General features: G+C 38.8%; 1 protein-coding gene across 2 annotated transcripts in view; it reads left to right on the top strand.

The window, feature by feature from the left end:
- FSTL5 (follistatin like 5) overlaps positions 1–21,637 on the top strand; it is a 546,388-nt gene extending 524,751 nt beyond the window's left edge. For both annotated transcript variants that reach the window (XM_074951085.1, XM_074951084.1), the window contains one exon: positions 19,166–21,637. In XM_074951085.1, coding sequence (XP_074807186.1) covers positions 19,166–19,868 — 703 coding nt within the window. In that variant the 3' untranslated portion in view covers positions 19,869–21,637. The remainder of the gene's footprint in view (positions 1–19,165) is intronic.
- The last annotated feature ends 318 nt before the right edge of the window (positions 21,638–21,955 follow it).

The following is a 21,955-nucleotide window of genomic DNA, read 5'->3' as shown; positions in this document are numbered from 1 at the left end:
ATGATGTTAGACCCCAGTCCTTCAAAGGGTTATTTACAGACAGTTATGTAAACATGAAGTCCCATGGTCTTGGGCACCACTAAATCTTCCACTGCTCTTGGCTGATAGAAAGGATAGATCCTGCTTCTTTAATTGGTCCAGCCCTTTCTTTTTCCCCCATTTTGTTTTCCTTTTGCTATTTTATTTATTTTTATTTTGAGAGAGAAATTTGTCCTTAAGTGCTCATTCTCCTTCCATAGCATCACATTCTTGGGAGTCCTCACTCACTCACTCTATTTACTCTTGATTCCACAAATATGCCTCTTGACTTCCGTAGGTATTTTGTGGGAGCAGGGACTAAGATAGAAACTGAAAATGGCTTTATATTTTCCATAGACTACAGCACATTCCATTTCATTAGATAAACATTTTAAAAATAAATATAACATTTACTTTAAAAAAAAAAGAGAGATAATGGTAATTTTTCGCTATTTGAGTGCACTTTTCCTTAATTATTTCTTTCAATACCTGTATGACCTTCCTTCTCTGCCAAGATATCCCTGTGTAATAGTGAGCACAGTTTCTCTAAGAAGTAACATTTAGAATAAGACCAGACTAAGGGCACATCTTCACTAGTGTTTGTAACTGTCTGAAACTATTTTCAGAATAACAGGAGAGTTGTGAATAAAGTCATACATCTGAGGTTTCAGACGATATTACTCTTCACTCTAGCAGTTAACTGTATCAGATGTCATCATGGCAATAGTGTACTATTGGGGATGCAGTGTTACTGGTATCGAACAGCCTAGAGATGTTCACATTCAGCAGCTAGATACAAAGTTTGGTCAAATCTGAATCACCTGAACTTCAGAAATGGGTTTCAGAAATGCAGGGAAACAGCTTTTCCTGCTCCCCAGAGATCAGTTCTCAGAAGGTGCAGTTCTTTTTGCCCTTGCATCTGACCCTTCAGTGACATTTACATTGAGGTCATATGATGCAGCAGTTCAATCAACGTTAATTGGACTAAAACTAAAAGCAGCAGGAACTCAAATGTTACTGCTTTAAGTGGCCTTGAATTTCTTCCTGAGCTATCCACCCAGCACTAGCGTGTTGTACAGAAGTCAGATATCACACAATTCGCACAGCCATCTCCTATACTAAACAGTGGGAAATTATAGTAACCTCAAATATCACTGTGTGAAACAATTGGCAAATGCTGACTTCTTTTTTCAGTGGTGGCCATTCTGTTCCATAGATACGTATTATGTAAAGATATAATATATAGCAGTATGTGCATGCCACCTAAATGAGAGAGAGGCCCAGTGGCTATTAGAAATTCATGGAAAGTGGATGTCCAATTTCCTTATTATCTTTGACAGTATCATCCTGTGTGTACATACAAAGGCACACTCAAAATGTCTTTTTTTAAAAGGAATAACTTAAAATAATCACAGCAATCACAATATTTCTTTAAAAACCTCCACATTATTATACACTAACTATGTGATTCAGTGCTTTGCGACTGCCGTGTATTTGGTAGATTTTAAAAAAATCATCTTGAGTTATTTAAGTGTCATCCATAAAATATTAAAGCTACAGTGCCGATAATGGATATATGATTTCCTGGGGAAAAATATTAATGTTTTCTTCAGAGTTTAATCTTCCTTTCTAAACATTTTTCCACATTTGTAAATGGAATATCTGAAAGAAATCTAGTAGAAGCCATATCACTGGCAGCTATCACATTAATGATAGCAAAGTATGTCATGTCTTTTGTTTAATAGTAAAAACAATATCTAGCACATTTAGATTTGCAATAAGCACAGTTACCTTTGGAAAACTTGTTAGGGGCCTAGAAATGCAAGGGAGAATCACAAGTTTCTTTCTCTTTTTCTTTTTGTTCTTTTGTTTTTCTTTCTCTCTTTCTTTCTTTCAAATGTCTAGCCCTTTTCCTTGGGAACATAGTTTTGAAAATGTAAAAGTATAAAAATATCTAAATTGATCACGAGTGTTTCAAAACTAGTTTTTCCCTAAAACACAGAGTTATTTATGGTCCTTCATTACAAATACCCAGGACTAATCTTTGAAGCCTATAGATAGTATTTGCATAGATCCCTGAATTTTTAGAAGGAAACCAAATCAATTTGCAAATATGGTGGGCACTGGGACTGACATCCATCACCATCCTAGCCAGTTACTTGTAGATGAGCTAGCTTCTCTCTCTTGAGCAGCCATTGTGATTTCTGACCACGGAGGAAAGTAGCCTGAGTGTCTGTCTGAGCTAGCGGACTATGCCCTGGACAGGGGAAAGGGCCACCGACATTTGAAATCTAGTTCTGGTTCTGATTCTCACTGCAGCCTTGGTCATTTTTAGCTAGAATTTTCAAAAGTATTTACAGATTTTTGATGCCTCCATTTTTTTGGATGCCAAATTTGAAACTTTTTGGAGTGTGATTTTCAGGGTTGTTGGGCAACCACAACTCTAAAATCCTCAGGCCTTTGCAATGCATAGTGGTGTGGTCATAGTGAAGAGTCATCAGTTGCATTTGGTTAGAAAAGTAATGCTTTGCTTCACAGGCTTGCTCAAAAATGGTAGGCTGGCTTTGGACACCTACCATAAGGAGAAAGCCAAAAGTTTTGGAAGCTGTTAGTCCAACAGATCTAAGTAGCATGTGAGGGGTTAGTTGACTGCTTAAGAGTAGTGATGACTAATGGTCAGCCCACCCTGTCACCTGGCATGGTCCTTTAAGAGTTAGAAAGATCCAATTATAGCTACAAGGAGATCTTAGATATTGGAGCAGAAGCAGTCCCAGGAGTACTTTGGGGGGGAGGGATAGCTCAGTGGTTTGAGCATTGGCCTGCTAAACCCAGGGTTGTGAGTTCAATCCTTGAGGGGGTCATTTAGGGATCTGGGGCAAAAAAAAATAGAAAATAAATTGGGGATTGTGTCTGCTTTGAGCAGGGGGTTGGACTAGATGATCTCCTGAGGTCCCTTCCAACTCTGATAGTCTATGAGTAAGAAGTGTTCAGGGGGAAATCCTTTTACAGTTTTTTGCGGGCCTGAGACCAATTATGCAGAGAGGGTAGGGTAAGGCTTCCCTCTCCCGCAGCCAGTTGGGGATGAGGTGGGAGAATAAATGCTGCCTCCTCCCTCACAGCAGGGCAGACACCAGGAGATCCCAAAAAAGAAAGCCTAGCATTTGGAACAGACTTTACTTCTGATCTATTTCTTTCTAAAGGAAGGAAACAGAATTTTGGTGTCAAGGGTAGGGAGGTCACATGACTTTTCTTCTCTAGTCTCCTCTCAAAAGGCCACAGGTAGAGTTAGTGCAGAAATGCTTCTTTTGCATGTTAGCTACTTTTGCGTCAAAGAGAGGTTCCTCTTGAATGTAACACGAGGCCCTCCTTCCTCCCACCCTCAAAGGATGAGCATACTGCCTCTGCTTATAAATAAATTCAGTCTTGTGCTTCAGTTTATGAAATGAATGCTCAAATTTATACTTCTCTATCATAGAACAAAGTACACTGCTAGAGATGGACCCAACAAGTCCTGAAGTTTGGGAGATTCACCATCTAGGTCCAAATTCTGCAGCTCAAGCATATTTTAGCCTCATCACCGTTGGCGATGTTTTCGAACGCTGAACATTAAAAAAAAAAAGACTCTGCTTCTTAGGACCAACGGTACAAAGGCATTTGGTAGAACTGCAGATTATACTGCTATATTTTTAAAGTCTTGTATTTCCCACAATGTATGTCTTGGATCAGTTTACCAATAAATGGCATGGAGATCACATCCCCCCTTTTGGGTTAGGCATGGTGTTACACATGAGCCCTGCCTCATTGCCCTTCACTCAGGTTACAAACAAGTCCAGACAGACCTTTTTATCAAAGAGCATCCCTTTTCCTATAAGTGTAAATAGGACCTTACCCAGATGCACTTGGGCATTGATCCTTTCTGACTCCTTCATTCTTCCCTGCACAAGGTAACACACACTGTTTCTGGAACCCATCCCAGTTCCTTCTCCTTTTCAGACTTTTCTTAAGCAGGAGGTCTACTTAAAACAGAATTCCCTCCAGTTCTCCTGCCTGGAGCTGTTATTCACATTTTCTAGGCCTTCTTAAGTAGGAGCTCTCACCTCTCCTCTCTGGAGCTAAGTTAAGGTCAGTCTGACTTCTTTACCGTAGACATTCTTCCCTAGCTACTTGCGTCTCTATTGCAGCTTGCATACCCTGCCAGGGTGGCATATAGGGAGTAGAATCAGCCTGAGGGAATGCAGCTTCCAGATGAAAGCATTAAAAATATCATAGTAAATTTTTAATGATTTAAAAAGAGGCTACAAAATTCATTCTTCAATATGACTATCAACCTCTGCTGTCACGTGTGTCCTCTGGCTCTATATCCTCTCTTCAGAGGGGAACTGGACAACATTTATCCTGCTTGCTTCACAGCCATGTATATTGGTTTGGGTAAATAAGATAATATGATCCCTAAACAGAGATAGAAGTGCTGCAATGAAGCTCACCACTGTGGGAGTTTAGAAGATGGCTCCCCCGCTCTTCTCAGTGCTAGAGGACAGGAAGAGAGGTACCCAGACAAGGTTGGGGGAGCGAGAACCTATTGGCTATAAGGGGTGTTTTTTTTTCTGGGAGCAAGGAGGATTTGGGGTGGGGAAGCTTCCATAGGCTTGGTAGTTCATATAAGATTTCAAATAAGCTTCTGGACTTCAGATTCATCTATCCACAGAGTCACCTAGACTTTAAACTGTGCTAATACCTTCAAAGCATTTTTAAAGTAGGGGTAGAAATAAAGATGAATATAACACAGAAAGAAAATAATCAAACTGAGGACTCTCCTTCATCAATAAAAGAGAATCTTTACTCCTATTGGTCTACTCTACGGCATCAGGGAGGGTGCTCTAGTCCAAATGGCACAGACGTAGAATTTGAATAGGAGTATTATATAAAGCATATCCAACAGTGGATATTACCATGTACTGAATTCTTTTTCTGCAGTAGCAGTAGCGTTGGAGCAGTTGTGAAAATAACTCATGCACTAAAAGACAATGACAAATCTCTTATGTAAATGTTTCAGATAATGGAAAGGAGGTAGCTACATAAATCCCATGGTGACATCAGAATATGTATACCACACTCTTACACAATATTTTCTCACACAGTGAAAGACTTCTGTTCTATTCCTTTTGAGGATTACATTACAACCTAATATATTTGTATAATGTATGATTCATTCTTCTCACAGGTCACAACAGTTAAAACAATGGAAAAATATTGAAAAACAATGCAAGAGTAGGTAGAGATAACTAACAAAAGGAGGCAAGTAGAACTTGAAAAACCAACAGAGTCATTGTAATATGGATAGCGTGAATATCCAGAATTACCATTGTTAGGATTTAAAAATAAATGTACTTTGAAATCTGAATTAAACCCCCATGTTTCAGAGCATAAGCCAACTCTAAATGAAAAGGCTGGGGAAGAAACTTTCCCTGGGTGCAGGCTATTTCATAACTTCTTACTGCAGGGTTTCTTAGATATCCGGTAGTGGCTACTGTCAAACAGGATGCTGGACCAGACAGACCACTAGTCTAACCTGCCATGGCAATTCCATTGATTCTATGAGAGAAAGTGGAAAATTGATCACACCTAAAGTATGCGGGTACTCACTGGTTGAGACAATAGAGATAAAATGAAAGAACGAGGAGTACTTGTGGCATCTTAGAGACTAACAAATTTATTTGAGCATAAGTTTCCGTGGGCTAAAGCCCACTTCATCAGATGCATGTAGTGGAAAATACATTAGGAAGATATATATGGAGAGAGAACATGGAAAAAAATGGGGGTTGCCATACCAGCTCTAACAAGACCAATCGATTAAGGTGGCCTATTATCAGCAGGAGAAAAAAAAATTGTAGTGATAATTAGGATGGCCCATTTCAAACAGCTGACAAGAAGGTGTGAGTAACAGTAGGGGGGAAATTAGCATGGGGAAATAGTTTTTAATTAGTGTAATAACTCATCCACTCCCAGTCTTTATTCAAGCCTAATTTAATGGTGTCCAGTTTGCAGATTAATTCCAGTTCTGCTGTTTCTCGTTGGAGTCTGGCTTTGAACTTTTTTTTGTTGAATAATTGCAACTTTTAGGGCTGTAATTGAGTGTCCAGGGAGGTTGAAGTGTTCTCCAACTGGTTTTTGAATGTTATAATTCTTGACATCTGATTTATGTCCATTTATTCTTTTGCATAGAGACTGTCAGGTTTGGCCAATGTACATGGCAGAGGGGCATTGCTGGCACATGATGGCATATATCACATTGGTAGATGTGCAGGTGAATGAGCCTCTAACAGTGTGGCTGATGTGATTAGGCCCTATGATTGTGTCCCTTGAATAGATATGTGGACAGAGTTGGCAACGAGCTTTGTTGCAAGGATAGGTTCCTGGGTTAGTGGTTTTGTTGTGTGGTGTGTGGTAGCTGGTGAGTATTTGTTTCAGGTTGGGGGGCTGTCTCTAAGCGAGGACTGGCCTGTCTCCCAAGATTTGTGAGAGTGAGGGATCGTCCTTCCGGATAGGTTATAGATCCTTGATGATGCGTTGGAGAGGTTTTAGTTGGGGGTTGAAGGAGATGGCTAGTGGCGTTCTGTTACTTTCTTTGTTGGGCCTGTCCTGTAGTAGGTGACTTCTGGGTACTCTTCTGGCTCTGTCAATTTGTTTCTTCACTTCAGCAGGTGGGTATTGTAGTTGTAAGAATGCTTGATAGAGATCTTGTAGTTGTTTGTCTCTGTCTGAGTGGTTGGAGCACATGCGGTTGTATAGTAGAGCTTGGCCGTAGACAATGGATCATGTGGTGTGGTCTGGATGAAAGCTGGAGGTATGTAGGTAAGTATAGTGGTCAGTAGGTTTCCGGTATATTGTGGTGTTTATGTGACCATCATTTATTAGCACTGTAGTGTCCACGAAGTGGATCTCTTGTGTGGACTGGTCCAGGCTGAGGTTGATGGTGGGATGGAAATTGTTGAAATCATGGTGGAATTCCTCAAGGGCTTCTTTTCCATTGCTCCAGATGATGAAGATGTTAGCAATGTAGTACAAGTAGAGTAGGGGTGTTAGGGGACGAGAGCTGAGGAAGTGTTGTTCTAAGTTAGCCATAAAAATGTTGGCATACTGTGGGGCCATGAAGGTACCCGTAGCAGTGCCGCTGACTTGAAGGTATACACTGTCCCCAAAAGTGAAATAGTTGTGGGTGAGGACAAAGTCACAAAGTTCAGCCACCAGGTTTGCCGTGACATTATCGGGGATACTGTTCCTGACGGCTTGTAGTCCCTCTTTGTGTGGAACGTTGGTGTAGAGGGCTTCTACATCCATAGTGGCTAGTATGGTGTTTTCAGGAAGATCACCAATGGATTGTAGTTTCCTCAGGAAGTCAGTGGTGTCTCGAAGATAGCTAGGAGTGCTGATAGTGTAGGGCCTGAGGAGAGAGTCTACATAGCCAGACAATCTGCTGTCAGGGTGTCAATGCCCGAGATGATGGGGCATCCAGGATTTCCAGGTTTATGGATCTTGGGTAGCATGTAGAATGCCCCTGATTGGGGTTCTAGGGGTGTGTCCGTGCAGATTTGTTCTTGTGCTTTTTCAGGAAGTTTCTTGAGCAGATGGTGTAGTTTCTTTTGGTAACCCTCAGTGGGATCAGCGGGTAATGGCCTGTAGAATGTGGTGTTAGAGAGCTGCCTAGCAGCCTCTCATTCATATTCCGACCTATTCATGATGACGACAGCACCTCCTTTATCAGTCTTTTTGATTATGATGTCAGAGTTGTTCCTGAGGCTGTGGATGGCATTGTGTTCTGCATGGCTGAGGTTATGGGGCAAGTGATGCTGCTTTTCCACAATTTCAGCCCGTGCATGTTGGCGGAAGCACTCTATGTAGAAGTCCAGTCTGACCTCAAAGTGGGAGAAGAGGCTGTTATTGGCAGAATGGAGAAACTGGAGAGAGGAATTTTGAGAGGCATGACCATGAAGGGTGTTGAATGAAAAAGAGCTAGTTTGCAGTGGCTGTCAATGGATATAGGGAGGTAGTGGAAGTCTTTCATCATGGGGGGGGGGGGGGGTATGTGAGAAAACATGCTGCAGAGATCTAAGCTGGTAGTTTTTTCCCATTCTCTGGTTTTGCCTGTATACTGGTTATTGGTTCCATAAATCTAGAGCTCAGAAGAGCTCATCCATTTCTCAACTATGTCCCAGCATTTGAGCTATTCAGAATCTGTTCCAATTCTAGCTTTAGAGCTATAATAAATGTATCCATTTGTACTTCTCTGTGCATTTTTTTCTACTAACTGTGAATGTAACTACTATTTAAGAACTGAAATATTTCACCTCAGCTTTCATATGAAGTTCAGCTAAAAAGCTGTTTCTTTTGTATTTTAGGCTGAACATTACTCAGTCTTTCCTTTACAGGAGGCAAGACACATTAATATAAGCACAGCTAAGTATTAAGGAACACGTAACATAGTAAAAAAAAGTCTCATGTCAGATATAGATTTTGAGATAATACAGGGAGTCAGCTGGAACATATTGTTAACTTAGTTGTTAAAGATACTATATGTTTTAATATAGCTACTTTCATTTGAATTAGAAAAATACATAATTATCTGTATTGCTTGTGCTTTACTTCTGGGGGAAGTATGGTCTAATGATTAGAGCGGGGCACTGAGTCAGGACTCCTGGATTGTCTTCCCACCTGCGCTGTGTGATTTCGGAGAGGTCATTTAACTTCTCTTTGCCTCAATTTATCCAAGCTGGTACTATAATAATAGTACTTACCCAGAGCACTTAATGTGGGTATTATGAAGCTTGATTCATTCATGCTTGTAGAGTGCTTCTAGCACCACAACCAGCTAGAAAGTGCTATAGAAGAGCAAGGTATTATTGCTTCAATTTTCTTCTTTTGGTTCCTTAGAGACTTAACAAATGTATTGGAGCATAAGCTTTCGTGAGCTACAAAGTGAGCTGTAGCTCACGAAAGCTTATGCTCAAATAAATTTGTTAGTCTCTAAGGTGCCACAAGTCCTCCTTTTCTTTTTGCGAATACAGACTAAAACAGCTGCTACTCTGAAACCCTTCTTTTGGTTGTTAGTCACAAAATACAATTTGGCTAAATTTCTTTACCTCTAGGAAGATTGAGATTTGTATTAGACAGTCAGATGGAATAAATGAAGAAAGAAACAACTGACTGCAGCTTTTGAAACTCTGACAAATATTCTACATGCAGTGATGTGCCTGCAGGTTACAACTTCTCACCTTCATTAATTGTAAAGTAAATGGTTGAAAAAAATAAGTTTTAGCTACTTAGTCTTGCAGACTTGAGTTGTTTGAGCTCCCAGTACATGCTCTGACAAATGCCATATAGGCTGCCTGATACTGTGCATGATTTTATTGCATGGAGGAGATATGAGGGTTGAACTCATAAATATTAATCAGGGATTAATGAACAGTGGGAGGACTCTGCATATCAACTTGTATGAAAGGAAACATTGCATTAAACACACCACGTCTTACCCATGAATCATTTGGGAAAACTGAAGGCTCTGTGATGTATCACTTGTTCTACTGGAGGCCTAGTCATAAAATAGTCGTACAGCACATAAGCCACAGGCATAATTTCTTGGCATGATTATGCGTGGCTATATTTTTTTAAAAAACAAAAATATTTTAAAATTAAGTGCTTTTGAAATTTGTCATGGAGATTGAATTCCTGCATCCACAGAGCAGGTGAAACATAGGGGGTAGCAGTACAGACTTCCCCACACAGATCAGAAAGAACCTTATATAAAGCTAAGTGGATAGTGAAATCTCTGCCGAATCAATCACTAACCAATCTGCTGAGACTGTCAACAATAGGTTCTATTTAAAGCCAGTTTTGTGAAGTGGACATCCTTCTACTAGGAATCAGGACTGAAATAACAAACCATTCATTTCATATAGGACATTGAGAAACATGAGATGGCAAAAATGGCCATTTCATAGAGTCATAGAATCATAGAAGATTAGGGTTGGAAGAGACCTCAGGGGGTCTTCTAGTCCAACCACCCGCTCAAAGTAGAACCAACCCCAACCTAATCAATTTGCTATTAATCTAGGTGAAATTCTAACTGGCAGTGTCATAGACACAAAATGGGTGAGGTAATATCTTTTACTGGAAATTTTCCATTGGTGAGCAAGACAAGCTTTAGAGCTCTCACAGAGCTCTTCTTCAGGTCTGGGAAATGTACTCAAAGTGTCACAGCTAAATACAAGGTGGAAAAGATTGTTTAGCATAAGTAGTTAGGAAATATTTCAAGGGACTGTTCAAAGTAAAGTGGCTCATTAGTATCCTTCCAGTCATTGGAGGGAAAAGAAGTGTGGTGAGGGGTTTTTTTTTAGTGGATTATAGATTGTTGTAATAAGCCATAAAACTAGTGTCTCTATTTGCTCTATAGTTTTTAGTTTCTAGCAAAGTTAGGAATTTTAGCTCCCAAGCTCATCTTTTGAAAGTTTTGTGCAGGTTTCCTTGGAGGATGAGGACTGATATGTCAGATACAGAGTGATCACTTTGTGAGAATTGCTACAGCTGATATGGTGTTTTTGTCTTTTTTCATTTTCCTGTGTGAGTTCATTCAAGAGTGCAGTAATTGTCTGGTTTCACTCACATAGTTGTTACTGGGGCATTTAGTGTACTTGATGAGGTACACTACATGATGTGATGGCATGTATAGGACCCATGGATATTGAAAGGTGTATTGTGGGGGGTGCTGATTATTATAGAGGTGTCAGGCACTCGGATACCACAGAATATGCTCTGAAGAGAAAGTCTGGAATATACACCTTAATGCATTCAAAACCAACTTCACCAAACAGGGACACTCCACCAGAGTAGATTGCATCATGGAACGGGCCACCCAAATACCCCAAGAGAACCTGCTTGAATACAGAAATAAACCCCCTTCCAACTGCACACCCCAAATTGCCACCTACCGCCCAACACTGGAACCATATAAGGTATCATCAAATAACTACAATCCATACTCAATGGGACCCCATCCTGAAAGAAATCTTTCCTAAACTCCCTCCTCTGTCCTTCATACAACACCACAACCTCTCCAACTCATCATCAGAAGCAAGCTCCCCACAGACCAGGACACACCAACTCAAGGCAGCACCAGACTCTGCCAGAACAACCAAAGCAAAACCTGCAGCCATATCTCTACTGCTACAACGATCAATACTGCCTGTGACACACCTTTCAAGATCCAGGGGTCCTACACATGCCTATCACAGCATATGGTGTACCTCATCCAGTGCACTAAATACCCCAATAACAACTATGTGGATGAAATCAGACAATCACTACGCTCTTAAATGATAAAAGACAAGAATACCACATCACCCATGGGTGAACACTTTATATATATAACCCACTAACAGCCCCCTTGCCCCTTCCCCCCCACCTCCAATGACTGGAGAGGTATTAATGGGCCATTTCACCTTGAATAGTCATTTGAAATATTTGTTAACTACTTATGCTAAACAATCTCTTCCACTTTGTATTTAGTTGTGACACTCTGTGTTTTCCAGACCCAGGGCACATCTTCACTAGCAACATTAAAGCGCTGCCACGAGGGGGCGTAGCTACCAGCGCTGGGAGTGCAGTGGTGATGCAATGTTTTTTCATACCCCTGAGCAAGAAAGTTGCAGCGCTGTGAAGTGCCAGTGTAGACAAGCCCTCAAGCTTGTTTCTCTCACCAACAAAAGCTATTGGTCCAATAAAAGATACTACCTCACGCACCTTGTCTCTCTAATATTCAGGGACTGACACAGCTACAACATCACTGCATACAACTGGCAATCTTGAGAGAAAAGCTTCCATATCAATCCCAGTGCTAGTCCCCCAAGCCATTCACTGCTACTTGAGGAGTTTCCACATTGTTATGGCTGATTAACATAAAAACACCTGTCAGCAATGGTGCATTGTATTAGTATCTATTTATTTAGATTTATATCCCTCAAAAGAATGGCCAGCCTTTTGACAGTCTTTAAAATGTAAAATTATAAACACCAACAAACCCCCTCCCCAGTTACTAGATCAGTGCCTTATAAGAAGACATGGTTTTAGGCTGGAGGGAACATTGAGTTTGAACAGTGTATGATCACAACTGGTCATTCGTTCTTTTTATTTCAGAAAAGGTTAATTGAAATGCCCTTGTGTGAAATCAGCAGAGTATGGACATGATAAAAGCTATAGACCAAAAATGTTGTGAGGTTAATTTTAAAACTAAAATCTTCCTTTTCAAAATGGTCCAAACATGGCATGAAAATCCAAGGTCTATATGAATACACGAGCCTCTGCATGCTATCTTATGGCGTGTTTACTTTATAGGCTTAATTTTGAAAGGAACCTAAGTGAGTTAGGTGCCCAGCTCCTTTGAAAATTCCAGCCATAAGTGTTTTAATAGAGTGGGCTGCAATCAGCAACCCAGTGTTTATTCTGGTGCAGTCCTTGGCTGTGGCCTTTGGGAGAGAAAAGTCTATTGGGCAGGGTTTGTAGCAGAAGGCAGCTGCAATCTTCCCTCCACTGAAGGACTTTAGGGGATCAGCACAGCCAACATGAGGGAAGATCTGGCCAAGAATAGGTTGTCAGGCCAAACTGAGATGTGTTGATTTAATGTGTCCACACAGCAGCTTGGCTGATGGGACTCTTCTGAGATTGAACCATAATCTAATTCTGCTTCCTCCCACCAGACTTTCCAAGCGAGAGAAGTGGCAATACATCCTACCTCCAGCAGCTGGAGGTGTACATTCTTTTTCCTTTTATTTTTATTACAGTAGCACCTAGAGGCCCCAATCGAGATCACCATCTAGTCATGCTGTGTTCACAGAAAGTAAGAGAGAGTCCCTGCCCCAAAAAATATGAAATCTAAGAAGATGACAAAGGATGTCAGAAATAAAGTAGTAGTATCGCTGATTTAGAGATGTAAATTGAGGCACAGAGAGATTAACTTCTTAAAGGTCTTACAAGCAGTCTGTGGCAGATCAAGGAACTGAAACTGGATATCTGAATCCCAGTCCAGTGTCTTAACTAGCAGACTCTCCTTTCATGCACGCACACACACACAGCTGTCCCCCGCACACACATACACCCATCCCCTGCACATTCCTATACCCATCCCCATCCCAATTTCAGAGACTCTCTCTAAAAAAGCCAGTTATAAATAGAAAAGAAGCCTTTTAAAATGCTCTTTAAAATCTCTCTCTTCCTCCCACTTTCCCTCCAATTGATTTTTTTTAAACTGGTGATTTTAAGGTTTTGCAACAATTCAGTTAAATTACAACTTTTTAGCTGCTAGATAAACTGGTTTGCCCGCAGCCTATTTGGTGTTACTTGAGCCCTTGACTCCACAGGAAAATGTCATCAGTTTAACTAAATTGGTTCAGAAACAGATTTTGTTAAATCAGTCCAGCCCCCTTGTATAGACACTCTTAAACCAAAATAAAGAGTGCCTAAATAAGGAGGCTGTATTAATTTAACCTCAATCAGTTTCTAAACCAATTTCATTACATTGATGCAATTTTCTTATGTAGACAAGGCCTTAAAATAGGACTAACTGTGTGTTTCATAGTTTGAGGACAGAAAAAAAAAATTAATCACCTATGCAGTGTTATCATAGCCATGATAGTCCCAGAGTATTAGAGAAACAAGGTGGGTGAGGTAATATCTCTATTGGATCAACTCCTGTTGATGAGAGAGTTAAGATTTCTAGCTTACACAGAGGTCTTCTTCAGGGCTGGAAAAACTACTCACAGTGTCACAGCTAAATACAAGGTGGAAGAGATTGGTTAGCATAAGTATTTTAAGGGATCATTCAAGATGAAGTGTCCCGTTAATACCTTTCCAGTCATAGGAGGGAAGGGGGGGTAAGCTGGAGAGGGAGAGGAAGTGGGTTTAGATTATTATAATAAATCATAAATCCAGTATCTCTATTCAGTCCATGATTTTTAGCAAAATTGTGTATTTAAGCTATCAGGCTAGATCATCTAGTCTGCCCTTCTTGTATATCAGAGACCATTAAATTTCACCCACTTAGTCTAGTATAGAGCCTAACATCTTGTGTTTGACTAAAGCATAACTTGTGTTTGGCTGAAGAAGATCTTACATAGTTAGCACATTGATATATATACACATTCAAGATCCAGTGGTTCTGCATTATCAATAGCTGTAAAATAGGCAATGGTGTCTTTAATAGTGTCACCACATCTTTGACCAACTCTCTCTATTCTAAACAGATTATAACCAGTGATTTTTAACATTCCAATCATGTGAATTGTCCCACCAAGTTTCAGTAATGCCAATTATATCTTTACATTGTTTGTCACATGCTGAGTTGATTTTGTACCAAATTTGCCTCCATACCTCTTCCCCATTGCATTGTTAGTTTAATGCACTCCTGGCACTCTGGTGGAAAAGATTAACCTCCCCTTACTTTTGAGATGTCAACTGTTCTGTTTATACAGGCCACTTTCCCACGGAAATATGGCCCAGTGTTCCACAAAACCAAAACCTTCAGCTTCACACTATTCACACAGCCAAGAATATCATTTGGACTTTCCCCTTCTTCAGCTCCCTTTCCCGATACCTGATATTTTCTATATATGTGCAGTTCCAAATCATGCCATGTCATTTGCTCCAGTGTATATGAACATCAGTGGAGACTTGCCACATGACTTCAGAGTCACATCCAAATTGCAGTTACATCTCATATTTTCACTCCAAAGAGACAGCACATTCTCCTGCTGTACTCGTGTCCCTTGCTGAAATCTTGGTCCGGTCTTCTCAGTATGGAGTTGCCCATGATGAATGCTTGCCTTTTTAGGATGTCTGAAGAATCTTTCTTTGTAGCTGGTTGGTTCATATGGCAAAGATATCCATCAGGTATATCCTGTAGCTTTCTCTTCTGCCTCCCAGAGACCAGTTCCTTGGTAGTCGACTCATGAGTATCTGAGAATGATTCAGTACATCTAGCTGGGTTGAATGTCTCCTGGTTCTCTTTCACCTCTTGGTGACAAATCACCAGTCTGTTTCTTCAATTTCTATTCTCTTCAATTCCTTTATTGTTGGTCCTTCCCCTTGTGGCATCTGTGTCAATGATTTCTGAGTCTGATTGTCCAAAAAGTCTTTGTTTTCTCATGCTATGCAATGTTGAAACTTGCTCTTCCAGACCATATATCTTCTCATTCAGTGTAGACACCAACTTACAGTTTCTGCACCAGAAATCTCTTCTGTCTACCAGAAGAAAGGAAAACATAGCATACCCAGGGCAGGCGTATCAGTTATTCCATCATCCTACATATCTCCCACCTGGTGTAAAGCTCTACCTAAACAGAAGGAACCAAACTCCCTTGCTTGCTGCTCCTGTACACCTGTTATCGTGGTGACAGACTTATATACTAAATTCCATTGTTTAACCCCATGCTGACAAGACAGAGAGGGATTAACCACTTGGGATGTGAATACACTGCAGATGGGAGGTGTGATTCCCAGTCCTGATAGAACCGACTCATGCTAGCTCAGCTCAAGGTAGTGCACTACAGATACCAGCATGGGCATTGTGGAACTGGTGGCAGCTTCGGCTAGCTGTCCAAATCCAAGCCTGCCGGTCCTTCTGGGTCCAAGGTCAGGTGTCAAGCCCCAATCACTGCCAGTGCAGCAACATCCACACTGCTCTTTTTAGTGTGCTATATTGAGCTGAGCTTGCCCAAGTCGCACCGCCCAGCTGCAGTGTAGACAGAGCAACAAAAACCTCAAACATGGGGTCAGCCGCACAGTCCTCATGCAGGTGTGAACAAACAGATCTCTCTCATCTAGCTTGTTAAGAGGCCCCTAACCACTGTCACTCAGCCCTCACAGAGACAAACAAATGTACCAGAAATACAATTCATTGAGTCCTTATCTCCAAGCACAGGTTTGGCAGCTACTCCCTCCCAAACTTCCCAGTTTGCCGCATCTGTTCAACTATATTGTTGGGCTGACTGAGTATTTCTGAGTCTTACCAACTCTAATGTGAAGTGTTTGAAAGTTTGTCCCTATATGACCAGCTCAGTAAAAAATAAGTCAATGAATAATAACTTTGATAACATGTTGCTAGTCGTAATCAGTTACTTATTATAGGTATTCTGTTCTTGAACTTCTTTCCCCCCCAAGTATTTTGATGAAAACTTGCCAACTTGCTGCTTTGGATAGTCATTATGTTCTAAGTAACAGGATTAGATTCATTTTAATGTTTATAAATATTGTTTTCTTCAAATGTGATGCAGATACTCTATTTTTAAAAGAAAATCTTTGTTATCTCTATCTGTAACATACTAACCATTTTATGATAATAGCCATTGATAGACCTGTCTTCCATGAACTTATCTAATTCTTTCTTGTACCCAGTTGTACTTTTGACCTTCACAACATTCCCTGGCAATGAGTTTCACAGGTTGACTGGGTTGTGTGAAGAGTTACTTCCTTTGTTTTAAACCTGTTGCCTTTAGATTTCATTGGGTGATCCCTAGTTTCTGTGTTATGTAAATAACACTTCCTTATTCACTATCTCAACACCATTTGTGATTATATAAACCTCTCTGGGATCTCTCCTGAGTCGTCTCTTTTCTAAGTTGAACAGTCCCAGTCTTTTTAATCTCTCCTCATATGGAAGCTGTTCTGTACCCCAAATCATTTCTGTTGCCCTTCTCTGCACCTTTCCCAATTCTAATATATCTCTTTTGAGACGGGGCAACCAGAGGAGGGCTCATTGTTCCAGCACATTTATTTATTTAAATGTTTTAATTGTAGCCTTTGATAACTTTAGAGTGGAAATTGCACAGGTCACTAACAACAGATTCTTTTCTTCAGTCACTTTTATTATGTATGAGATTGGTAGGTGCACACACAGACATTGAGTTTTAGGTGTTACAGATAAATATAATTGAAAGAATAGAAAATTATCATAAAGCAAAGTAAAGATAACAAAATGTCCCCCTCTCTTGCTCATACTTACAATCTCATGGAGACCATTAGAAATGAAGATGGAAAGAACAATAAGTGGAGCACATTGTAAGTGGAAGTGAGGATCTGGCCTGCTGCCTGCTCTTGTCATTCTGTTGAACCCACTTGTGAATATCCACACATTAGCTTTTATACCCTGAACACCCACACATGCCCAGGATGATAACTTGTTAAATTTAAGCCTCTTGCCTGTGTATGGTATCTTGGAAGACCATAATTAAGGTTTCAACTCTTAACATAAGCTATTTGCATCAGTACATTTCCTAATAGTTTTAATACATCAATGTGATCAGCTCCTGTTACAAAGTTCCTAAAATTTCATTATTTCAAAAGTTGTATTGGTACTTTTGCAGTTTACACATTTATCACAAGGCACATATTGCTAAATCTTATAATCTATGCTAACTCCTATGCTATTTCTACTAACAAAAATATAACAACTAATAGACATTGCTGGGCTTCAGCTTGATTGCCAAACTTACCTTAACATTAATAATGTTAATATTTATACTGTATGTTTTCTGTTTTCACTTTAGCTATATTGGCTTGACTCATAAAGGTAATTTTGCAAACTATATATAAGTTAAGTTTGCCTCAGAACCTCTTCAGGATCATGGCCACAGGTCAACTTATAAATTGTAGCAAGTTTAGGCCTTAACATACATTGTTATAATTTTAAATTTAATTTTAAACAGGTTTATTTTTAAAAGAAAAATGTATTTAATTTATAAAAAAATCTGATTTAAATGAAAACATCTGATTTTTTTTTTAAATCATCAATTGTATTCACTCATCTCAAAAGTCAAGAAATGCCAAAGGTTAAGATTTTCTCCCACAGCATTAACTCAGCTGTGTTACAAATATATGGTGGTTTCAAATCCTGTTTTCCTTGTTAAATGTATTTTTTGTTTTTATTAATGCACACCATATAGTAGAAAGAGTCTCAGTAAGCTTCGTGAGAAGAGTGTGGGAGCGTATTTTCCTCAAGGTCAAAGCTAAAAGAAAAGGCATCCAAAATCAGACTTTCCAAAACACAATATGAGCCTAATCTTGTTCAATCAATCCATTCCAATTTCCTGTCCCAGCATCACTGTCATCCTTATTTGTTGTTAATCCTATTAACCCGTTGGCTCAGATTGTCAGGCTTTCCAGATATATTAGCACTCAGCAGCAAGAAAACCTGGCTCTCAGGATCTAGGGGTCAGTTAGGGTTTGAAATGTGTGTCGAGATGAAGCACCTATTAAGAAAAAATGCTGCTGATGCTCTTGTCTTGAAGGGAAACGAGTACTGTGCACTTCCTAAGCTTTAGAAAATATTTAAGGTTTTTGTGTGAGTGCAATGCAATAATTAATGGGACCAGAAATGCTCCTTTGTGGGACAATGTGCAGATAGAGAACTACTATGGAGTTTATATTAATTTTTTTATCAATATAAAATGTAGGGATTTTAGGGTTTAATTGTACAGCTTATTTTCAATCGACATTCTGTGATTTAAGAAGGACTGTTTAAAAATTTTATGAATGAGGTCCTTGTGGTTGAAAGACATAAATCTAAATCCTTATTTGATATTTATTTCAGATGAATTCAAATAGAAGGATTTGGATTATTATCTGAATAGCAATTCAGATGGATTAATCTGATGTTCTCAACAAAATATGAGAACTAAATTAAGTGAATTAAAATATGTGGAATGTACTGCATCTTGATATTCAAGCTTTGTATCCCTTCTGGTTTTGGTAAAAGTTACTTGATTTATAGCTGTAACATAGAAAATGCCAATAGATTTAGACACATCCGGAATAATGTTTATCTCTTACCCTTTGTAAAAAAAAAACAACAAATTATGCTCTTCCAATTAACTAGATCAATGGTTTTAAAATATTTTGCTTTACAAATTCTGAATTATAATTGCAAAGAAGCCAAGAAAACATAGATATTTATAAGCAGCTTACTGTTTGAAACATTTGAAGCTGAGATATGCAGGAACATATTGTTATACATCTTAACTCCTCTACTTTGCTTACATAGATTGCACGTTTGTGCATAATTAGACTATGGGCTTTCTTTCTTTGATGTTGTGCTTTTTCCTCTTAGGTTTGGATTTATTCTTCACAAAGATGAGCCTGTGCTCCAGAAAATTGATCTTGAAACTATGTCATACATCAAGACAATTAGTTTAAAGGATTATAATTGCATTCCTCAGTCTCTGGCTTATACACACCTCGGAGGATATTATTTTATCTGCTGCAAGCCTGATACAACTGGGGCTATTCTACCACAGCTTATTGTGGACAGTGTCACTGATTCTGTGATTGGATACAATGGTGATGTGACAGGCACCCCATATATCTCTCCAGATGGGCACAACCTTGTCAGCATTGATGATGTGAAAGGTCTCATGAGGGTCCAGTCCATTACAATCAGAGGAGAAGTACAGGATGCATTTGATATTCACACTAACTTGCACATATCTGATGTTGCTTTTCAGCCATCATTTACTGAAGCCCATCAATACAACATCTATGCTAGTTCCAGCACACAAACTGATGTGCTCTTTGTAGAGCTCTCCTCTGGCAAAGTGAAAATGGTGAAGAGCCTTAAAGAGCCTGTCAAGACAGAAGAATGGCCATGGAGCAGTAAGAACCGGCTAATCAAGGACAGTGGTCTCTTTGGCCAGTACCTTATGACACCTTCCAAGGAATCCCTGTTTATCCTGGATGGAAGACTCAATAAGTTAAATTGTGAAATCACTGAAGTTGAGAGAGGCAACACAGTAATTTGGGTTGGAGAAGCATAAGGAATCATATTAGATAATTACCGAATGAATAGTTCTACAGTACATTGCACTTAACTTCATTCTTTAAATTTACATTGTTTTCCTTTGAAATTTAGACCCTTCTGTATCTGTCATTTGTTTGGTTCAGATACAATTTGATATTAACTCTGACATAGAAAATTGTTAAAACTGATTATTCATCAAAGGGACTTATTACTAATGACCATCTGAGGATACGTTGGTTGATTAAAATCAATATTGAAATTTATGCTACACCTTAATAATGAGAGCAATTCTAAAGCTTAATTATGAAATGATGATACAATATTTTAAGGTAGTAAAACAACAAACCTATGCTTCAGGGAATTTCAAATGACTTAATATGATCCATTGCATTTGTAAGTGGCATACTGAAATATATTTAAATTCCAGTTTGGTTTTCTTCCAACAAAAATAAGAAGTGTTGTGCAACCTTAAACTTCTTAAACTGAAATGTTCTATCCTGTCCACTGTTTAATCTTTTTGTGCCTTGAAGGGAATGTCTCACAAGGAAAAGGAAGAGTAGAAATTATATAATTTATTCCCAGTGTGGCTACAGGATTTTGTGTCATTGAAAAGAAGCATTTAGTATCTCAAGTTTTTAGTCTCCATCAGGTTGTGGAGCACATTAAGGAAAAAAATGGCAAATTATATTTGCAGTTTTTTCTGTACTCTGTTTTTTGATCACTGCAGTTTGAGAAGTTTATTTTTATTGTGAGTTTTAGTTGAGATCATTTCAATTGATAGCAGAAGTTTTACTTTTTTTGTAACAGATCTAAGTGTCAGGTTATTTTGCTATCACAGGGTTGCATCAACAGGGAGTTTCTACTAAAGAGAAACAAGATGTGTATCTGCTTAGAATAAATCACACTTTCTCATACTGATATGAAGCTTCACTTGTACGGGCAAGAAAACTGTTATTTTTTAAAATAATTTTGTGAGACATGCATTTTGAAGAACTTAACATAAAACTCAGAACTGGATTTAAGACAACAACCAGTGGATAGAGTTTTTGCTTGTGCATTATGTCATGTACAAGTATTTCATAACCTCTTCCATTTGCTTAGTAGATTTGCCACTCCAAATCTCTAATTGGATTATTGCAAAAAAAGTTCCCTTGTATTTTTTTTTAATTTAACTAACTGTTACTCTAAATTTAAACATAGTTTGCACATCTAAATGAGAATAAGGTTCTTAAATTTAGAACAATGTTAGCACATAAAATCAGAAAAAAATAAACATGTGACTAATTGAAGCCAGCAGTAAAACATCTATCCAGACTTACAGTAATGACATAAATATTTGGGGGTAATTTTTATTTATTTTTATTTTCTGAAGGAATGCTTATGAGCTCTTAAACTGTCCTCTGTTTACTAAAGACAATTAGAAAAAAAAGCTTTTCTAAGTAAAATTTTGCTCCAGTTTAGATTGTGTAAAATCACTTAGAAACCTGAAATTTTCTAGCATTGTAATTGTGTGTGTATTTAGCATCCTGTGCTGTGTGATACAGTAGATCTCTCTTTAGCTTGAGGAAACTTCCTGGCAGGTAGATTTAATTAAAATAAAAATCTGCTTACATTTCTAGCTACTGAATCTGTTTTCCTTTTTAACAATTTTTTCCCATTGTGAATGAGAGCCATGTAAACTGTTACTCAATTATTTACAGTAGTCTGTCTCTTATGCATTTTTCTTCTGTAATTTACACCATGTGGATGTTCTGTATGTAGAAAATGCTTGACAAAAGGAGAATAAACCCTTTCAATTTTAAACGTTCTTGACTTCAGTGAATGTTGCAATACAGCCATAAATTATATTTTATTGTAGTGAACCAAGAAACATATAACACTGCTTTTTATTTGAAGGCCAAGGGAGAAGAGGCTCATCTGCCTTTCATCACCTACTGCATATCATGAATGATATATGCAGCGTATGTTTTTTGTTTGGAGAAACTTTACCAACTGGGAAGCTTTACATTTGCTTTTACACAGAAAGACTCAGGACTTCTATTTATCTATAAAGCATAGTGTGATTATGTCTCCAACAGTAAAGGATATTTCTGAGAAGCTGTG

The sequence above is a fragment of the Natator depressus genome, chromosome 4 (genome assembly GCF_965152275.1).
Source record: "Natator depressus isolate rNatDep1 chromosome 4, rNatDep2.hap1, whole genome shotgun sequence".
NCBI lineage: Eukaryota > Metazoa > Chordata > Testudines > Cheloniidae > Natator > Natator depressus.
Note: the sequence above shows the minus strand (reverse complement) of the source record. Positions and strands in the feature narration are given on the sequence as shown.